General features: G+C 43.5%; 1 protein-coding gene across 2 annotated transcripts in view; it reads right to left on the bottom strand.

Moving 5' to 3' along the window:
• Window positions 1-262: 262 nt before the first annotated feature.
• The window catches only part of sik2b (salt-inducible kinase 2b), a 61,134-nt gene continuing 46,952 nt past the window's right edge, over window positions 263-14,444 (bottom strand). Inside the window, exons 9-15 of one of the 2 annotated variants that reach the window (XM_085380648.1) lie at window positions 14,150-14,308; window positions 11,804-12,035; window positions 11,415-11,708; window positions 8,754-8,911; window positions 7,723-7,836; window positions 7,455-7,546; window positions 263-5,728 (exon numbers count right to left, since the gene is read on the bottom strand). In XM_085380648.1, the coding sequence (XP_085236774.1) occupies window positions 5,083-5,728; window positions 7,455-7,546; window positions 7,723-7,836; window positions 8,754-8,911; window positions 11,415-11,708; window positions 11,804-12,035; window positions 14,150-14,308 (1,695 nt within the window). In that variant the 3' untranslated portion in view covers window positions 263-5,082. The remainder of the gene's footprint in view (window positions 5,729-7,454; window positions 7,547-7,722; window positions 7,837-8,753; window positions 8,912-11,414; window positions 11,709-11,803; window positions 12,036-14,149; window positions 14,309-14,444) is intronic. The other variant, XM_085380649.1, reaches the window with a different exon arrangement.

Raw genomic sequence — 14,444 nt, 5'->3', positions numbered from 1 at the left:
AACCGGTTTTGTGGCTTCTGCTAAATTGTCCACATTGAGAAGATTAGCTCTGGTTGAAGCGGTTTCAGGTTCAGGTATGACTCAACTGCTTATACAGAGCGCTGAGCGTGATTCATTAACCCACGCCTCCGCCGCGCCACTGTGGGGCACTATCAGTCGGCTGCAGTGTGAAGTTATAGGACAACTGGACTAAGTGGAGAAAACTCGCCAACTACCAGGATGAACGGCGTTGTTGCAAAGAGACACTCACACACAAACACAAGACTCTTCTGTTCAATAAACCTTTTTAATCTCAACAGCAAGTTAGCTTATGTGTGGTCAACATCAATGAAGGTAAATATAAAACTGGATTTCTATTGATAGATTTTTTGTTGTCAGCAGGAGGTGAAATTATACTTGGAAACACATCAACTAGAATCTTCATGACTGTAGTCTTCCACTAGAGAAATATTGCTATAATACTTTTAAATGGCATACACTGATTGACCAATAAGAAAAAAAAAAGCAAGGTAGAGAAGCTGACAAAGAAGCTCCAAAACTCCACACGGTGGGTCGTACAGGGAAACTTCTGAGCGACTTTGGTTTTGTACCTTTGTAAAACCTGGCTCTACTTACTTTCAGAAAAAAGAAGAAGAAAATAATACAGAAGAGGAAGAAATAATCATCGTAAAATAAACAACAAAAAAAGGGTCCGACAGGAAGTATTGGTGCCATTTCAAAATCAATTTAGACTGAAAATACGAAAAAGTAAAAGGCACACTGAACACTATTCACGTTTAACACAAAATCCGGTGCAAACCGAGCGCGCGCCGACGATTCATTACACCCCTAATCTGTACACAGAACACGTCATAATAAACTCAAACGTGTTGCTTTTTCTTGAATTAAAAACAACATTTGAAGAAAGTGTTACTACATCAGGTCTTTTTTTGAAAGCCTTTTTTTTTCTCCGTTGTCATTTTGTTTCCATTATTGTTGGGGAAGAGAGCGGAGAAAAAGGTGTCTCCTTACAGATCTGCGGTTCGTTTTTAATCTGCAGGGGAAAAAACAAGCAGAGCAAAAACGAACCCTTCCCACCTTCTCCTCTCTCGCTACATCTCTTCTTCCCCTTTGCTGTCAAAGTGCTCCAGTATTTCAAACTTCCACAGATCATCCTGTAGCCGTTGACAAAATGAAAAACAATTATCGCAATATTCACTTCAAGGAGAAATCCACCCTTTAATGCTCTTGCACCACCATTATTAACAATCTAATGCTCTTCAAACCTCAGAGTAATTATTTCATTGTAAACAAAGCTCACACACTTCAGCGGACTTCATTCTTTCTAAAGGACAATTTCAGCATGACCCACAAACTGGGTGTGAGCTTATTTGCGTCAATAAAATGTGGGCAGATAACACCATAAACACATCCAGCTCACGGACTAGTTTTATAAAGTCAAGGGTGGGACTGTTAATGCAACCACAAGACTTGTTTTACAACAGGTCTTCTAGCTTCAGTGCACTCTGGTCTATTGAGGCCATTGTTTCTGAAGGTGATATCTTTGCTCATTTGACTGTTAAATGTGGAAAATGGTGACTTACTAAGCTCTCTCTTAAATCCTGAGGGACTGACGTCAGAACTCTACTACAGTGTTTGCTATAGAGGTGGCATTATTCAAGTAAAGGGTTCTCAAAATTTTGTGGCCAAGGACGCCAACACCATTTTAATCCAGTCTGATCTTGGGTTCGCTGGATGATGTTGGGTGACTCATTTCTCCTCACAGGCTAATAAGCCAAGCTACCTAGCAGCAAGAACAGGTCGTTGCAACCTGAGAGAGGTGACTTCATGACAGATGTGTTGTGTCAGAGTCTTTCGGAGCTTCTACTGGCTAAAACAAAATGTGGGAGGGAATGAGGTTTGTCCACATCAGTGGTGCTCTCTTGTTTTTAACGATACACCACAATTCTACTGCGAGAACCAGAGAGTGAGTTAAAGAAATGAGGTTTGTCACTCTCATTACTTGAACGCTGCCTGTCATGTTAAATGTTCTATGACCACAGGTTGCGTGGGGGGCGTGAGTGTATTCCCTGCATTAGATCAATCAAGTCAACTGCATTAAAAACGTGGTTGGTTTTGTTGCTAGCAGACTGCAGCGGTCTCTGATGCCGACATGTCTGCAAATACCCACTACCAGCTGAGGCCTACTTAAGCGGGAAGATGTAAGATGCAAAGAAGAAATGGGGAATATTTTGCCTTCAAAGTGAAAGCCATCATGTTTCAACTGTCTCCTTTTCTGGTCTGCATCGCACCTGCAGCTGGCGAGCATCTGTGGACAATTTGCCGTGTACCATGCAAACTACAGGCGACCGTGGTAACCTGCTAGCAGCCAAAGCAATCGCAAAGCTTTGGGCAGGGCATGCGCATTTTTCCTTTGTAACGCTCACTGACTAACTGAAACGTCTTGAAACCTGAGTGAATGACGGCCTAGTCACTGGACCATGATTGCCACAGTGACAGGTTAATGTCAGTATCTGGTAAAACCTCAATAATATTTGAGTTTTGGACAGTTGATGAGAAATATCAATGAGCTGGGTCGTGATACTTAAAGCAAGATGAGCATTTTTCCACTGCCACTCAAAAAACCAAACAACTAGATGGCCAATGAAATAATCAGCAGATTGTTTAATTGGTTAATTAATTACAGACGATCTGCTGTGGAACAGTGTTAAAGCATTTTAGGATGGATTTTCCTTTCAGTCTTAACCAACACTGCAGCCCCAGTTGGTCCACATTATTTTCCCTTCACTGAAAACTGTCAAACCACCTTCTTCACTCCGGGTCAATGCCGTCCACAACGCGAGGGGGACTGCCTCGTCTACAAACACTTCTAAAGGCTAACTCATATGACCACTGAAGGTGACAGTGTAGCAGATGGTCACAGTCCTATTCTCTATTATTGTGATCATTTTTCAAAAAAAATCATCATAATCATCTGTCAGAGAAGATGCGTCTGTGTTTTTCAAGTAGATTTAACACAGTCCGAGTGCTGTGAAGAAATTAAAAACAAAACAAAACAAATATATAATCTCTCATTCTTGTTGCTGGCTTGCTGTCAGTCAGAGTGGTGGTGAGCCAACAGTCAAGATCCAGTGTGTGCTGACTGATGTTCTGCTAACAGAAGCCTTAGCGTAGGAGAGAACACATTCTTTAATAAAATCTAATGCAGGGGGCTCTTTCAGGGGTCGTTTCATTGTTATAAACATCATCCATGATTAAAAACAACACAGTGGCATGACTGGAGCATTGAGGATGTAAACCAGAATTAATCTAAAAGCTACTACTGCACTGTGTTATTCTGAATAAAGCTGTCAATACAGTGTTTGTCTAGTTCAGCAATGATAACAAATGCTGTGAAAATTATGAATTCTGGATTGTGCAAACACACCGACGCACACGCACGCACACATTTACACCGAGTACTGTGCAAAAGGTTTCAGGAACTTTCAATTCAATTGTTTCGTTTCTTTGCCAGCAGGGCGGCCCTGATCTCCATCGCTGAATCAGTATGACGTAAAAAGTCATCGCGTTCTCCAAGATGCTCGCAACAACCTACCTGCCAAGTACCTGGGAAGGTTGCGTGCGAGTGTACCAAAGAGAATCAGTTCTGTTTTAAAGGTCGAGGGCGCTCAAACCCGATTTAAAGCCTAAAACTTTTGCACAGTACCATCCAAACAGCTGTTTCCGAGTTCGTCCCTGCACTTCTGTGGAAAGTAAGCGAGAGATTATCTCCTGGTTACATCATCGGCTCAAGTGATGTCACTTCTGACGACACGGAGGGCCCCGGGAACCAATCAGAGCTGGCTGTACTGGTGAGGCTATTTTCATTCACAAATCCCCCTCCATATTAAGGATTAATATTGCTTCAGTATTGCCACAAAAACAAAAAACAAGACAGAGTAATATCGACTGTTTCACATCGCAGCTTCCTGATCCTAACGTTTTAATTACGTCAGCCCTCATTTATCAGGCACACGCATGACCCACAATTCAACTGTTAAACAAAGGTGTAGCCATTTCGTCGCAAAAACTGATGGTCATCTCCGCCAGTACAATAACAGCTGGAGCTGGCAGCTGTGTGCAGCTGGATTGAATGATAAAAAAGCAGTTCAGTAGTGTAAGAAAATCAGGATCAGTAGTTACAATGAGCTAAAAAAAAAAAATGCATATCACACATAGCTTACATTAATATTCTCATTAGTCAACCCACGTAATAGCTTGGAGACATGGTTAAAAGCAAAAATGTAGCAGGCTTAGGGTACGGTTTAGGTACTGAGAGGTTTAATGTATAATGATAGTGTTGGAGCCTATGCATGAGAGCCATGTTGGGCTTTGTACATTAGTGTTTAAATAACTTCTATAACTGCAAAAAAGCCAAAAACACTGTGGGCATCTTCATGGTACCGTGATAAATGAGGGCCAATTTCTATTTTCTTTTTTTTTTTTTTACAATATTTTTTTTCTAAAACTACCAGTTTCTTAGAAGGAGAAAAAAAAGTCAAAGTGTTTTGAGAACCAGTCTATTGTTGTTGATGGTGTCCTGTTTTAAATACAAAAAGCACTGCCAGCCATTGTGCTTTTGGTTGCCACACAGTCGGGTCTTAAATGAGTTTGCTTCCAAACCATAGTTGACTCGCTGCGCTCCATCGGCCTCCGGGATGTGCGGCATCCCAACCCCCCCCCATTGGGCTGCACGGCGCAGTACTCACACAACGTACGTGACAACAGCAACCTCGCCGAGTCAGTACAGTGAAACTCCCGCTGTGCCACATACCGGGCCTCTTCCTGCCTCACAGGGCTGATGAGAACGAGAACAGAGGAGACGAGGGAGAAAGGGAGGTAGGTTAAGGGAGGATTCTGGTAGAAAGGTCGAGGTTCGTCACAACTAAGAAATGAAGTTTGTATTAGTTGCACAAAAATTAACACTTCCTTCCCTTGTTGCTACGCTTATGGCCTCCACTTACATCTCCATTCTCTCTGCTCTCAATGCTGTGTGGATTCTCATTTCTTAATACTGCATTCTATAAAGCCCCTCAGCTGGCTTTAGTTGACCAGTACGAAGCCATGCTGCGAGTCCACAGTCTCCATCATCTCACTGTCCAAGAGGGAGCCCTGCAGCTCAGGTAAGCCCAAGCCGTCAGACTGCCCAGAAGCAGCCAAAACTCCACCCATAACTCCGGTATTAACCTCTCCTCCAGCAGGTGGGGGCAGGCAGGCGGGATCCAGTGAGAACTCGTACTGCTCTGGCAGAAGAGCCTCAGTGGAGGGCCCCAGGACCTGCTGCTCGCAGCTTCCAGGGTAGCTGAAGCCCAGGCTGCTGGCAGCAGCTTCATGAGGCTGAGGGTGGTGGAACTGGTGGTGGAGGTGAGATCCTGGAGGCAGATGTTGGGTGTAGTGGTGATGGGTCATGTAGGCATCATAACCCAGGGCCTCGCCTGGTTCCATCACAGGGCTCAGGTTATGAGCGTGGCTGAATGGAGGTGAGGCCTGAGGGCTGCCCTGCTGCTGGGCCTGAGGCTGGTGGGTGGCTGACATGGGGGAGCCCTGAGGGGAACTTTGGGATGCCGCTGGGTCCAGCGGAGTGCTGCCTGTTGGGTAGGATCCTTCATCAATCTGCATCTGGTTGAAGTAGGTCTGCAGCCCCATGCCTTGTGATTGCTGCTGCAGGTACATCCTCTTCTGATGCAGTCTGCCGGGAGAACAGGTGTAACTCAATTCAAGCAAGATAACACTTTGAATCAAGACAAGTTGAAACAAAAATTTTTCAGAGCACAAAATATAAAACCCCAATTCCCCCAAAAATGATGGTGCATCGGATAGAATCTAAAAAACAGAATGCAATGATTTCCAGATCTCATAAACCCATATTTCATTCACAGCAGATCATAGAAAACATATCAAATGTACCACTTTAAGAGAAAAATATTAGTTCATTTTGAATTTGATGGCAGAAACATGTCTCAAAGCTGGGACAGGGCCATGTTTACCACTGTGTAGCATCTACTCTTCTTTCAGCAACAGTCAGCAAACATCTGGGAACTGAGGAACACAGCTGCTGGACGTTTGGGGCAGGAATGTTGTCCTGTTCTTGATTGACACAGGATTTTAGATGCTCAACAGTCCTTGGTCTACTTTGCTGTATTTATTGTTTCCTGATGTGTCAAAGGTTTTTAACCAATGAAAGGTCTTGACTGCAGGCAGCACCCAGACAATCTGCTATGAAGTGACGCTGTTGTAATAGATGCAGAATGTAGTTTAGCATCATCTGGCTGAACTACCGAAGCCACATGTTACCTGTATATACCTTCAGCACTGACGATGCCTTTCCAGATGTGCAAGCTGATCATTCCAGAGGAACTGATGCATACTATCAGAGATGCAACGCTAATAAAACTCACGTATTGCTTCGTCTTTGTATGATGCATTTGTTTGCATGGTGAACTGTGTTCATGGACAATGGTTTCTGGAAATCATTCTGAGCCTATGCAGTGATTTTCATGACAGAATCAGGCCTGTTTTTAATGCAGTGCCATCATCTGGGGCCCAAACCTCATCTCTTGCGCACAGAGATTTTTCCAGATCTCTGTGCGTCTTTTGAAGACAATATGTACTCTATGATGATATATGAAGTTTCCAAATTTCTACACCGAGAAACATTATTCTGAAATTGTTCCACAATTTTTAGATGCTGTTTTAGATGCTGATCTTTACTCAACCTATCTAAAATGTTCTTTTTATGCCCAATCATGTGACTGACCTGCTTACATTTAGCTGAAATTGTTGCAAAATGCTCCTCAAGCTGTTTTTTAAAGCACTACTATACTTTTCCAGCCTTTTGTTTCCTCATATCACCAATGTTGCAACCATCAAATTAAGAATGAGCCAATATGTTGTTATGAAATGATAAAACATCTCAAGTTAAACATCTAATCATTATTGCTCATGCGTCACGATTTGTTAATCAAATCAAAATGATCGGCTGTATTTGGTGACAGTTGAATAACCAATCAAGCAATCTGAGTTTAGTAGATGTCGCACAGAAGACACCGTGTCTCTAAGCCGGATACATGAAAAATAGCAAAAGAAAAATGGTTGGAAGCATGGATGAGATCAGTGTGGCAGTAGAAATTGTCTACTTAAAGGTATGACAAGTCCTACTTTTCTTACTAACAGTGCAACCCGCCTTATCCAACTACAGAAAAAGTCCAGGAAAACAAACAAACCAAAAAAAAAAAAGCTATATTCTTGGATTCCTTGTTTTTAAAACAAAAGAAGTTTAAAAATTTAGATTGAAAATTATTTTTGCTTCAAATCTCAACAGGGAAAGACCACCACAGCTACGCTAACACAACAGCAATAAAGAAAATCCCTGATAATATTTCATACAGTGAAAAACATTTTCCAGTGCCATTTACCTGTGTTCCTGCAGCTGTTGCTCTAAACTTCGAGGAGTCTCCTTACAGAAAACCTGGCAGCTAGCAGGACTGTTGGCCAAGACGTTGGCCTTCTGGGTACAAGAGAGATTTGGACTGATGATTGGGTTTGAGATAAATACCTTGGTAACGATCTTAACTTTACAAATTATATCACTGAACGTTACGCAAAACAGTCATTTGGCTCAATAAGAAACGTCTATCAGGTATAAATACAGGCATAATGAGAGTAGGTTGTAGGAGACTGTACCTGTAGTCTGTGTGTGAGGTAATGTGTCTCCAAACTCTGTCTGCGGGACAGCAGAGGCGGCTGCGGCCCACCTTGGTATAACGCTAGGCCTTCCTGCTGCTTGCATGCTTCACCCTTCAATCAAAAATATGAAGCATTAGGACAAGGGCCGAGATCCCCTCTGCTGCCGGTTAATAAAGCTTTAAGTGAATTATCTTTGCTGTCTCCTGCCCAAATGCCTGTGTGGTGACTGATCAGCCAGATGCCTTGCTCTAAATGGCATGCACCATTGGGATTACACATTAGGTAAATGAAATGAAAGCAAATTAAAAGGATGATGGGGCCTGAGCATCATAACCAACAAAGAGCTGCTTCATTGCATTATGAGAGGTGGACAAAAGGAAAACTACTAGATCAATAATATTGAATGGGTTGCATTGTTGTATTTTGTCATGTTTCTCAGGTCTTTGTCTGAATTTCTACGAACATTATTGCTAAGGATTGTCTTATTGCATTGGAGTCACACTGGGTTAAATATGTACACTTGGGTTTTAAGGGGTATTTATTATTTTCTTCTTTTTTTTGGGTTGTATGGAAGCCCCAAACGCAATTTCATTGTTCTTGACAATGACAATAAATAAATAAATACTAAATACTAAATCTTGTCGGCCAGTACGACTAATTTTGCTTGCTTTTTCTCCCCTTGCATTATTACACTGTGCTTGTATCATTTAGTATCAATGTGTGCCTGTCTTTTTGTGTCAATGCAGTTCCAGCCACTACTATGGGTATGTCTGGCCGACTGCAACAATGGCTGTATTCTTTTTAGCCAAGGCTCCAGGCTCCAGGCCCCAGGGGGACAGGAGACAGTAAACAAGCCACAGTTGGCTGCCTCTCCTGGGGTTACACAACAGCCTGGGTGCGTTTTTTTTTTTTTTTTTTTTGGTGACACGGGGTCAGGACAGTAGATGAGGCTGAATGTGACAACAGGTTTTGAAAGAGAAGGAACTGTGTGTGTGTGTGTTTGTGTGTGATTATGCAGCAGGACTGACCTCGAGGAGGTTGTGCAAGTGGTGCTGTGGTCCCAAGGGGTCCATGGTGACCCCATCCCCAGAGCCCATCTGCTCCACCAGCAGCTGGACTTTGTTCAGCTCCAGGATGCCTTTGGTCCTCGCCAAGTTCTGAAGGTGCTGCCGAAATGCGACTAGACCTGAGAGCACAGACGAATCCCCACAAAACAGAGTCAGCATTGATTTGTGCACTTGATCAATAGAATCACTCTTTTTTTTATTTTATTTCCACAACAGGAAGTCAAAGTTTCGAGCCTTTCTCAGAGCCAGGCTTAGCAGTCACTGACGCAAGCAAGCTGGTTGACTGGTTAGTGCTTTTCATAGCCCTTACGAACATTGTGCTTGCATGCACGTCACAAGCTGCGGCTCCTGTGCGTTTGTGTATGCACATATATGACAGCATCTCCGTGTGAGCGCTTGTGTGTGCGCAACGGCAAGTAGCTGAGATAAGACCCATCCAGTGGTGACGAGCTGTGGCTGCGAACGATAGGACCTGACTCACTGTGATGGTGGGAGTTATTTAAAACCAGAGTCAGCAGTCTGACGCAAAAGAATCCACCACATCAACACTCTCCAAAGAGGATTACGAAAAATAAATAAATAACTGACACAACCAAGTGGGAGCGCGCGGTACAGACTGTCACCGTGGAGCCAGGGAAGAAACACACATTTCTGAAATGTAATTTTAGATTCTACTGGGCTAAAGTGCAGGTGATTTATAACCAGCAGGCACAGAATAAAGTAGCAGCGAAGGGTGGAGGAGGAGGGGCGAGAAACTGAGAGGTAGATAGTTGTTTAACATTCTCTTATATTTTGGCTTCTCTTTGATGTGAAGGGGAAACAAATCCTGCCTGCCGCAGACTGAAACTTTGAATAGAGAAAGAAAAGCAAGCCAGGGAACGAGTATGTGAAGAGGGAGAAAGAGAGAGAAAATGACTGAGGATGGGAGGGGAGGGAGGGAGGGAGGGAGGAGGGGGGATATGTGGGCTGAAACCTTCAAATATCTGTCTCTGATTCATAAGGTGAATCATCACCATTGTAGTCATCAGAGAGACTGGGGGGAGGGGAGGGGGGAGTGTGTGTGAAGGGGGGTGGGGAGACAATGAAGCACTTTTATCTTAAAGCAGTATATACCAATCAGATACGACAGAGAATCTCATGACTGTGGCACCTGTCGAAGAGCAGGCTAGATGAGAGTTATGTAAAGTGAAAGTAAAACCTTCAGAGGTCTTATGAAGTCAAACAGGTCAGAGCTGCTGAATATTAGGCAAGCGCTTTTAATGTTGTATTCCCAATGGATTCCAAAGTAAAGGAGGTTGTCATCACTGGGCTTTGTAAAATCAAACAGGCCTCTGAGAGAAATGGCAGATGCTTAAGGAGTGGCCAAACAAACAATTTGGCACATTCTTTTAGGGAAGTCTACAGTCAAGAAGTAAATAGAGGGTTTACCTCAACATGGAAACAACTGGCGGCGCTAAAAAGAAAGACTAGATCAGATTTTCTTGAAAACCATTAAACAAGCCTGCCCAGTCCTGCAATCAGTCAATCAATAAAATCTACAATGCGTACAACAGCTTCCGTAAAACATGGTGGAGGCTGTGTTTGCAACATGGGAATGCAAGAGTACCAGTTTAACCCTTAATTGACCATGGGCCCACCGGCGGGCCCATTTTACAGGTAAATTTGAAGGGCCGGTCAATAAAGGGTTAACAGGAGCTATATTGTCTGCTTTGTTTCAGTCAAACGCCGCAGGGGTTTCATCGCACACATGAAAAACTGTCCAAAAGAATACTGCAAAAGCAATCGGAGAGCGCTGCAAAACTAAAATAAATAAATAAAAGGGATGTTGTTAAATGTCTGAGTCAGTCACCTGACCTTAACCCAGCCGAGCTGCTTCAATTACCGAGGACGAAAGTGAGGGAAAAAAAGCAACAAAAAAAAACAACAAGCAGCTATTGAAGGAAACTGCAATAAAGACCTGGCAAAGCTTCACATGGAGGAAACTCAGCTGGTAATGTTCCAGACATAATATTTGAGTCCAAGTAGGAAAAAATAACCCTTATATTTATAATTGTCTTAGTTTGCACAGCTTCTACAGAGCCTGTGAAAATGGAATGACGTTGTAAAAAATGGCTTTGACTCCTTAAAAGGTTAGCAGAAGATTTTTGATAAAACCTTTGGATTAAAACTCACAGTCTCCGTTTATATCAGATGTTGATTGCTTCATTTTTATTCCATTCTGGTAGTATACCAGGAAAAATCAGGAAACATGGGCCAAACACTTAAACACATACTGGATCTGAATATGCAGAAGGAGTCAAATCCACCTTAAAGGGGCACTGGACTGTTTTTCTGCTGCAAACGAAGCTGCAGTTAAAAGTGCAAAGTGCAGAAAACTAAATAAAATATTAAGGTAGGTTGGCTACATAAATACTCAGGTGACCTGAGTTTGGGTGCATGCATTTAACAAGGAATATACACTGTATTTAATCTTTTATGAAGCAAGTTAAGTCAAAGTTATGGCTGCCTACTTTACCTAACGACTGTTTAAAAGAGAATCTGCTTCTCAAAGGATACAGATCACTAAATAATGGTTTAAAAAAAAAAAACAAAGAAAAAGAGAGAAATCCAACTGCTTCTGACCTTGGGTAAGGGAGGTGTCGGAGGCACGGCGCCCTTCCCTGAAGCTGATTGGGGAACGGTTGTGGGTCTCCCTATATTGGGAAGTCAGTGCAGCCATAGCTGGGTTGGCAGGCCTGGCACTCAAGAAAGACGTAGGGGTAACACCAGGGGGAGAGCTGTTGGGCGGAACGACTTCACTCAGCGAGGGAGGATCCTCCAGCAGACCGAGATCGCTGTGCATCGAGCCCATGTCGTAGCCAATGTCCGAGTCCACGCTACCCATGGAAGGATTTTGGCCTAAAGTGAATAATTTACCTGAGGGATGAAATATTTTTTCCACATCATTACAGAGATCGTGATAAACTGTTTCATCTGAACACTGTGTGTCTGCTACCAAAGGCCAATCATACCCTGGTTCGAAGGTCCTGGCTGGTTGGTGACCTCAGACAAGGTGTGTCGCCGCTGGCCAAATCGAGCTGTCTGATAGGCCGAGAGCAGGTGAGGCGGATCATCCTCTGTGTCGGGCTCCTCTGTTTCAATGCCCTCATCAATGGATGTCTCCATCATGTTGCTAGGCGATGAGGTGGAGGACTTGCGCAGGACAGTGGGGGGAGGTAGGGGGTCCAGCAGGCAGCCGTTAACCTAGATAGCAAAATAGAAAATTCTGGATTATTGACTTAAAACCACTGAAAAACTGAAGTTATCAGTTAAAATCACGCTTCTTAAATATGCACAAGGTTCACAGACACACACAAACATGACAAAACCTTCAGCTGCAATAAAAACTCGGGTATAAGAAAGCCGATCACTGTGCTGAAAACTGTTTTCCTTCCACTCACAATGATGGGAGTGTGTGTTTGTTGCAGCACACAGGCCTGTATGTGTTGGCCTAGAGATGGAGGGTAAGGAATGCAGTGCCAGGAAGCAAGCTTTGATTCAGTGAAACTGACACACGCACACATACACAGAGGGATAAAAATCACACTCATAGATCATCTGCATGATTTGCTGCAATAACTGGAATGCGTGGTGTTGGTCTAGTAAGAGCAGCTTTGCCCAGTTCTCCATCTGCTTTCTGTAGTGTGCTGGGATAGGAATGTTATTGCTCAACAGACACACTCACACACAGAGGACAAGAGGGGAAAACTAGACTGAGAAACAGGCAAAAGTGTGTGCGTGTGTGTGTGGAGGTTACGATGAAGAGGGGAGAGACATGAAGCTAAAAGGAAAAGAAAAGAGTGAACCAGAAACAGAGAAGGATAAAGAAAGACAGAAGCTTAAAAAAAACAGAGATGAGCTGTCTGCGGATGGGTAGGAAGTCTGGGCGGCGAGATCGCTGGAGCAGTGCAGAAGCTTCCTGTCCATGTGTGTTCACTCAGTTCTGCATTAGGTCACATCATCATCACAGGACTGCTTACATAACTGCACTCCATTCACGCAGATAACACGCACTCTGACTCTCTGCCCTGTTCTGTTACCACAGACTGTCTCACACGCACAAATCATTCTTTATTGGAGCCAGGCGTGCAGGTGGGATGGATAAGAAATTTTGACCAATACTGCATGTATCTGTATTTGTTCTTCCTGGATGCCTGTTGTTAGGTGAGGGCTCTGGGTGTTCCTAACAACAGGCATGTAGGAAAGTGCCGTTGGTTAGCTCCGATGAATAAAGAAAGAGGAAGAGCAGTTTGTGTGTGCGTGTGTGTATTTCTGTCAAGGAGCCTTGCAGGACAAGCAGCTGTCCTGTCTGATGTGAGTGCTGGTTGAGTACTTACATAAGAGGATATTGTCAGCTGCACTCTGGCAGCTCGTTAATTGCAAAAACTGGAATCTGTGTTATCCACGGTTAACACTAAAATCACAGCGATTTGACATGATTACTCAAAAATGATGCTGAAAGCTGTACTTTTCATTACATTTAAATTTTATTAAAAATCTAGTAAAAAAAAAAGGTGCAGGTGGTATAGAACTCAGGGTTGATGTGGTGAAGGTAAGGCACAGGCAGGTGGGGATTTCTGACTGCGAATCTCTTCTCACAAGAGTAACAAGAGGCCCGGGGAGAATTGCAGCTCTCGGGAGATCTGCACGAAGTCACCGGAGAGCAACATAGCGTTTCCAAAGGTATGGAAACTTCCTCCAGATAGACCTTTGTTGACCGAAGGCTTTCTTTCCATCATGCTGACTCGAGCTGAACTAAACTGTGAGCAAGTCTGGCCTTTTAGGAAGGGGATCAAAGCACACTGCTTTAAAGAAAAAGGGATGATCTGGATTTATAACATGAGCCAGAAGACTGGGGGGAAAATATACCTGTATGAGTATTGTGCTGCATTTATTTTTTCCCCCAAAGTCATTGGAAGCCAGGATTGTAACTGAAAATAAAATGTCTTTTAATCGCCTAGCCCTAACACTGCCAGGCTGCAGATGCTCAAAACTTCAAAGGAGTCTGGTGTACACACACACACGCGCACACACACACACACACACACACACACACACGCGCACACACACTCTGAGGTGTAGAGAGACATTTCTGATTTACAGCGAGCGGGCATGCTCATCAAAGCATGGCAAGCTTATTGGGATGATACTTGCAGCAGCTGATAATGACTGTAATAACTACAAATTCAGCAACTAAGTCGTCTCATGTGAGCGAGCTGTAAAACAAGGACAGTGAACAAACAAGGAGATGCACAACAAAACAAAAATACATCCCTATTCACAAAGACACAACTTGTTTTTACTAGTGTTGAACGTACTTTGGGTGTGTTGACATCCTCCACCATGAAAGTCTGCTCCAGGGGAGATGCAGTCTGGGGAAAGGCGAAAGCATCAGAGGATGCTTGAGGCACAGCAGGAGAACGCAACAAACGACCGCCCTGCTGGAGCAAACCCACCTGGGCGGAAACACTGGTCGACTGTGGAGAGGGAAAAAATAAAGATGAGTCTTAGAAATTACATCAAAACCCCTTAATTTAAGACCAGCTCATAACAATATCCTTCTTAAACATGTAACTGCGACAAAATACGAGGGGCTGTAAATCTTTGCCTTTA

The sequence above is a fragment of the Rhamphochromis longiceps genome, linkage group LG14 (assembly GCF_057381845.1).
Source record: "Rhamphochromis longiceps isolate RC_006_pf linkage group LG14, R_longiceps_female_GT1.1, whole genome shotgun sequence".
Taxonomy (NCBI): domain Eukaryota; kingdom Metazoa; phylum Chordata; class Actinopteri; order Cichliformes; family Cichlidae; genus Rhamphochromis; species Rhamphochromis longiceps.
This window is presented reverse-complemented; position numbering and strand designations above follow the sequence as displayed.